The sequence below is a fragment of the Austrofundulus limnaeus genome, unplaced genomic scaffold (genome assembly GCF_001266775.1).
Source record: "Austrofundulus limnaeus strain Quisiro unplaced genomic scaffold, Austrofundulus_limnaeus-1.0 Scaffold318, whole genome shotgun sequence".
Lineage (NCBI taxonomy): Eukaryota > Metazoa > Chordata > Actinopteri > Cyprinodontiformes > Rivulidae > Austrofundulus > Austrofundulus limnaeus.
The window spans coordinates 373,977-381,008 of NW_013952720.1; the positions used below are offsets into that span (position 1 = coordinate 373,977).

The following is a 7,032-nucleotide window of genomic DNA, read 5'->3' on the forward strand; positions in this document are numbered from 1 at the left end:
TGGTTGGATGATGGATGGATGATGGTTGGATGTAGGATGATGGATGGATGATGGATGGGTGGATGGATGGATGGAAAGATGGATGGGTGGATGGATGGAGAAGAACCCTACTTAGATAAACTAAAGTAAAACTCAGTACTCAGTACTCAGTACTGAGTACTGAGTACTCAGGACTCCACCAGGTAGTAAAATGTCTTCCTGTTGGTCTGTCCTCAGGAATCTACTCAGTACTCAGTACTCAGTACTCAGTACTCAGTACTGAGTACTCAGTACTCCACCAGGTAGTAAAACGTCTTCCTGTGGGTCTGTCCTCAGGAATCTACTCAGTACTCAGTACTGAGTACTCAGTACTCCACCAGGTAGTAAAACGTCTTCCTGTTGGTCTGTCCTCAGGAATCTACTCAGTACTCAGTACTCAGTACTCAGTATTCAGTACTCAGTACTCCACCAGGTAGTAAAACGTCTTCCTGTTGGTCTGTCCTCAGGAATCTACTCAGTACTGAGTACTCAGTACTCAGTACTGAGTACTCAGGACTCCACCAGGTAGTAAAACGTCTTCCTGTTGGTCTGTCCTCAGGAATGGAAACATTCCAGCAGCTTCTTGAGGAGCATCAGTTCTGGGAGGCGGGGCTTGTGCTGATTGACGCAGAGAACCTTCTGTTTGGAGGAACATCTGAAGAAGACTCTCTTCATCGTCACACAGAGGAAGCAGCTCGTCTGACGGAGCAGCGTGGAGCTCTGGAGAAGCTCTTGTTGCAGACCCTGAACCAGAGTCTGAACCTTGCTGAGCTCACCAGCGAGGCCTCGGTGTCGGTCCTGAAGACCACCCTGACCTCTGCGGTGAAGGCCATCTACCAGGAGGAGGAGCAGGACCTGAAGTGGTCCACGTTCCGAGCGCCCAGCAAGTGGAAGGAGCTCCACGACTCCACGCTCCGCCGCCTGGTGGAGGAGCGGATGGACAACCCCTCTGTGAGTCCCTCAGGACCCATGGGCCAGTCCTCCATCCAGACCGACATCCAGAACATGGGGAGGCAGCTGAAGGAGGACCTCCTGCTGGTGGTCCAGGAGGTGAAGAGCTGCTACCCCCCAGAGTCCAACATCTGCCAGTTCTACGCCTCCMTGTTCCACCAGAGCCTCGCCACCAGACTCAGGAAGATCGCAGACTTTGTTCTGGACGACGAGGACTGCACCTTCCTGCTGAGATGGGTCAACGAGTACTACCCAGGGTGAGCCCCGGGTTCTGTTGGGGTCATGGTTCTGGTCAGAGTCCAGGGTTGGGTTGAGGGCGATAGCTACTCTGAACGGGTTTTATTTTGTGTTTCCTCAAACATGGGTTTCCTCAGATTTCAACATGTTGGACTCCTGGTGTCAGGATGACTCAGACTTTAGCTGCTGACCCAGTCCCTTTTCTGTGACGCTGGTTCTGATAGTCCAGATAAAAAAAGAACCACAGTACGTTCTTCAGGACGGTGTCTCATGATCTCCTGTCATGCTCTGGGTTCCAGAATCCTGAATAAACCAGAACTGGAGGGTGAAATCGACGCCGCGGCGCTCGGAGACCTTCTGCCCGACGATCTGCTGGTGTCTCTGGAGGACCAGTACCTCAACAATCAGGAGGTAAACTGGCTCGACTGGGGTCCGACTTTATGACTGCAGGGTGGTTTTACAGGTTTTATATGGGATAAATGTTGTKCCAGCAGGAATTAAATCTGAATTGCTCAGATTGAATCTGAATGTGCAGAATTTGAAACTGAATRCATTGGTTTGAAAATAAATTTCACTAAATTTAAACTGAATTTAAACTTTTGTATCTGAATTAATTTGCTTTGAAACTGTATGGATCACATATTGATCAGATGCTGCTGCTGACTGATCCATGATGTGATGTAAATGTAACATTTTCTACATATAGGTCAAATTAATCACTGCAATAAAATAACTTTGTCTGTTTTTGTCACTTTTATGCTGGATTATCAACTCTGTTACATCCAGAAGGGAAACTTCACCAAAGTGAAACATAAATCTGTGGATCTGTGTTTGATTACTCTGCCTGGCTTTCTCAAGGACCAGGATGTGACACAAAAATCTGAATTATGGAACTGAAAGTGAAAGAAGTCAAACTGAATTTTTAATAAACCAAAATACAGTTTCAAAGACAATTAATTCAGATACAAAACTTTAAATTCAGTTTCAATTTAGTAAAATTTATTTTCAAACCAATGTATTCAGTTTCAAATTCTGCACATTCAGATTCAATCTGAACAATTCAGATTCACTTCCTGTTGGCACAATATTTATCCCGTAGATTTTTACTAAAAACAACAAAAAGAGGCAAAGCTTCTGTTTAAAGCACTCAACACCAAAGCAAAGCAAGAAGTGTTCATTCTGCTGTTTCTAATCAGCTTTTAAACTCGTTATAAAGTTAATAATCCTGATTTTCATGCTGTTTTCTCAGAACATGCTGCTGACGTACATAACTCGAGTTCTGGAGGAAGAGGAGAAGAAGTGGTCAGACAAAAAGGAGCCGACAAAAGAAGATGGCCGCTACGTCAGTCCTCTGGCCTACGACATCATCCAGGTACTGCAGCCCCTGTTATGGTACAGTCTGAAACAACGAGCTCAGAGTACATGTTGGGGATGACTCTCAGCTACTACCACACCACATTAATAATGTTTGAGCTTCCTGGGCGGCCATCTTGGTTTAGGTCAGCTTGAAATCAGAAATTAATGATTCGTTTCGGCTGGTTTAATGTTTGTTCTGGTGATTCTGTTCGGYGCTCAGAGGTCAAACCCAACTGAAAACAAAAACCCAGAGAAATAATTCCACCAACGRGGTAAATTATTGTTGAGAGAACGCACTTTGCACCTGTTTGTTTTTCATCARGTCTGCAGCCGAATTTAATTTGTTTAAATATTAAACTATTAAGCATGAAGCAGCTGAAGGAAGGACAGAGGAAACCAGACGAATACGTACATAAATCTCCACCGAGCAGCTGAGAGCAGAAAAAGACCGTACGTTTTTAATCAAACAGAGAACAGGTGTGAGTGGGCGTGGCCAGAGGAGGACTTGAACTGAGGAAAACTGAACAGAACACAGAAAACAAAAACACACAAAGGACTACCAAAAAATAACCAAAAAAACTGGCATTTGTGCTAAGTGGGTACAAAATGGTTACTGTTTTGTACCCATGCACTGAACAGGTGATCATTACCACCTGAAATAATCTGCTTTTACTTAATTAAAATCCTTGATTAAGTGAATAAAATAATAAATATTAAAGGGTCTGTGACATCAAATGTTTGTAATAAACATGAATGCAGTTTTGGAAAGAAAACATTGATAAAATGTTGCAAAACAAATTTCATACCGTTAAGATGAACGGTTGTTGAGATATTTGCAGAAGAAGAAACAGGAAGTGATGTCACAGGGGARTATCTGARTGTGAAMAGAGCRTTGTTACAACAGACTGTAGAGGAGAATCTGATGTTTCTTTAGGTTATTTTGAGTCTCTATCAAAGAGAGACGAAGAAGAGTTAAAGTTTAAATAATGTTGTCTTAATAAATAAAAACCAGAGTTTATTTTATTAATGAGTTCCCCTTTGATGTCACTTCCTGTTTCACTTTGACTGAGCCATATTCAAAAGAAAATAGGCCAGTTATGTTACAAAATGGGTAAGAAAATGGTACTATGCCAATTTTCTTAAGTATAAAGATGTTTTCTTTGACTTTCTGAAGGATAGCATGTCACAGACACTTTAAAACAGCAGCCGAGGTACAAAAACACATATTTTCTGTACGCACAATGTTTGGGTGGAAAGTGACCAACTCTGCAGAGGTCAGATCCTGAGCAGAAGCTTTGTGTTTTCAGCTGATCAACGGGATGGTGACGGCAGCAAAAACAGTGACAGGAAGTCTGCAGAGAGCTCAGAGCATCACCAACCAACTCCCGGCTTTAATCCAGAGGTGACCAAACGTCTCTGATGGTTAATGACGAAACGAGTGTCTCTGTGTTTAACACTGCTCTCATCCTGCAGGTTCAAAGCTTTTCAAGAAAACATCATCAAACAGAACAGAAAGCAGAGCCCGGCCCAGGTTAAAGCTAACCTCAGCTGTGTTTCACAGTTCAGGTGAGGTTCTGATCCAAATAAACACACGATAAACGGTCGAACATTTAGCTGAAAGTGTCCCGTCTCCTGTCTGCAGGGACGTCCTCCACAGAAGAGGACATCTGTTCACAGAGGACGTCCAGAAAAACTGTTTGGACCTTCTGACGGACCTGAACCAATCAGCTCAAATGTTCTTACTGAGCCCGGTCCACAAAGTTCTCAAGGTGGGAGAGATGTAAGAATCAGAGCGCTGAGTCAGCATTACCTWACCATTTTACTATATGAAGACTTTAGCTGCAGTTCTTCTATTTTACACCTTTAGCTGCTGCACATTGTCATGCCATTTTAGCTTATAGCTAAAACTGTGATACTTTTAGCTGTCAGTTCCAATGTTGCTACGTTTACCTTTGTAACTACTATTTTGGTCTAAGACATCTGTCTGGTCATTTCAGCCACTGTTCTGTTGCTTTTTGTTTTCGCCTTCTTCAGCATGCTTCAGCTGTTATTCAGGAGTTTTTCAGCTGTTATTCAGGAGATTTTCAGCTGTTATTCAGGAGTTTTTCAGCTGTTATTCAGGAGTTTTTCAGCTGTTATTCAGCAGTTGTTCAGCAGTTATTTAGCTGTTATTCAGCAGTTATTTAGCTGCTATTCAGCAGTTATTCAGCAGTTATTCAGCAGTTATTCAGCTGTTATTCAGCAGTTATTCAGTTATTGTTTAGCTGTTATTCAGCATTTATTCAGCTATTGTTTAGCTGTTACTCAGCAGTTATTCAGGAGTTTTTCAGCTATTGTTTAGCTGTTATTCAGCAGTTATTCAGCTGTTATTCAGCAGTTATTCAGCAGTTATTCAGCTGTTATTCAGCTGTTATTCAGCAGTTATTCAGTTATTGTTTAGCTGTTATTCAGCATTTATTCAGCTATTGTTTAGCTGTTACTCAGCTGTTATTCAGCAGTTATTCAGCTATTGTTTAGCTGTTATTCAGCAGTTATTCAGCTGTTATTCAGCAGTTATTCAGCTGTTATTCAGCAGTTATTGAGCTTTGTTTAGCTGTTATTCAGCAGTTATTCAGGAGTTTTTCATCTATTGTTTAGCTGTTATTCAGCTGTTATTCAGCAGTTATTCAGCAGTTATTCAGCAGTTGTTCAGCTGTTATTCAGCAGTTATTGAGCTATTGTTTAGCTGTTATTCAGCAGTTATTCAGCTGTTATTCAGCTGTTATTCAGCTGTTATTCAACAGTTATTCAGCTATTGTTTAGCTGTTATTCAGCAGTTATTCAGCAGTTATTCAGCTGTTATTCAGTGTTGTGTTGTGTTGTTTGTTCTTCCGCAGCCTATGCTGATGATTGTGTTAGTTGTTGTTAGTTTCAGTGACTCCTGGATGATGTTGGTGGTAAAATAATCTGCTGTCTCTCTGGATTACAGCCGCAGTACCAGAAGCTGTGGACGAGCGAGTGGCTGAAGAAGAACTCATTCCAGAAGCTGCTGAACGGTTTGGAGAAGGAGCTGCGGGGCTTCCAGGACCTTCATCCTTCCTGTCAGCAGGTGAGGAGCAGAAACATCAAACTCTGGTGGTGGGTTCGTTTCTGTCAAAGTTCTGACTCCTGATGTTCTGATCGGCTCGTTTCCAGGAGCTGGTGGGTCAGCTGCACCAGGAGGTGACGCAGGAGTACGTGAGGAGGCTCCTGAGAGGAGACTTGAAGMTGAGGGACCGGGAGCAGCAGCTGAAGGCCTCCAGCACCATCACCAACAACGCACACAGTCTGCAGCTCATCTTCAGCARCATGGTGAGATTATAATCTACAGATTATCTCTTTTTTGGATTAGTTCTGGATCTGGATTAGACCTAGATCTGGATTAGACCTGGAGCAGGATCCAGGAAACTCCATTCTGATTTGACTGTTCTGCTCTGAAAGGGATCAAAGGAGGACTGGCTGAAGGAAATCCTGATCAAGATCGCAGAAGTCCTGGAGCTCCAGGAGGTCCCTGCCCTCCAGGTCCAGATCGCTCTGCTGGGATCAGATCATCCAGACCTCAGGTACGGCTCAGGTTCTGGACTTCAAACACAACACGGTCCACTTGTGATGGTGTTTGGTCTCAGATTATTTTCTATATCAGGACTGAAAACAGTCTGATGGTAAACAAACTGTCAGAGTAAACAAACTGTCTGTCAGAGTAAACAAACTGTTTGTCAGAGTAAACAAACTGTTTGTCAGAGTAAACAAACTGTTTGTCAGAGTAAACAAACTGTTTGTCAGAGTAAACAAACTGTCTGTGAGAGACATGAGGAGGAAAAGGAAATAATTTGAGACAAGTGTTTCCTGGCAGCGTCTCTTCGTCTTGAGGTTTAAAATTAGAAAATGATTTATGTCTCGGTTGAAGAAGAAAAAAATAAACACTTGTTTGTTTATTTAAGTAGAAATGCTGTAAACAATAAGTCTTTATGAGCTCCGGTCATTTAGCATCAACGTTAAAAKGATATTCTAGTCATTTGGAGGCGGTGTCCTGTGTTGAGTTATGAAAAATCAACATCTTACCTGTTGTAGATAACTCTTTGAACCAGCTAACAGCTAAGGGCTAACGGCTAACAGCTGGTGCAAGCAGAGCCGTCTGCTACAATTTCAAGCTTTTAACAATGTTTACAACATCATCAAAGTTATTATTTAGACTTTAATGGTAATTTCCAAGAGCAAGAAGCAGCAGTAGCAGCAGTAGCAGCAGGCTGTAGCACTTCCGGTGTTGCCTGAGGTCACTTCCTGCAGGAATTAGACATTTTAATTTATGTCAATTTGAAAATATAAATATTGTTTGGAATTTAAAGTGAAATTTATTTAAACAAAAACTTCCTGCAGGCTGCAGTGGAAGTGCTACAGCTAGCTGCTGCTGCTGCTGCGGTTAACTGCAGCCACAGAAACGAGTGTTTGATG

General features: G+C 42.4%; 1 protein-coding gene across 1 annotated transcript in view; it reads left to right on the forward strand.

Annotated features, from left to right (window-relative positions):
- The window catches only part of LOC106527302 (tumor necrosis factor alpha-induced protein 2), a gene marked incomplete at its 3' end in the record, with an annotated part of 7,953 nt that extends 1,810 nt beyond the window's left edge, over positions 1-6,143 (forward strand). Inside the window, 9 exon segments of the mRNA XM_014022140.1 lie at positions 578-1,226; positions 1,506-1,617; positions 2,456-2,578; positions 3,870-3,964; positions 4,036-4,128; positions 4,205-4,331; positions 5,531-5,650; positions 5,737-5,892; positions 6,022-6,143. Of these exon segments, the coding sequence (XP_013877594.1) occupies positions 578-1,226; positions 1,506-1,617; positions 2,456-2,578; positions 3,870-3,964; positions 4,036-4,128; positions 4,205-4,331; positions 5,531-5,650; positions 5,737-5,892; positions 6,022-6,143 (1,597 nt within the window).
- Between the last annotated feature and the right edge of the window lie 889 nt (positions 6,144-7,032).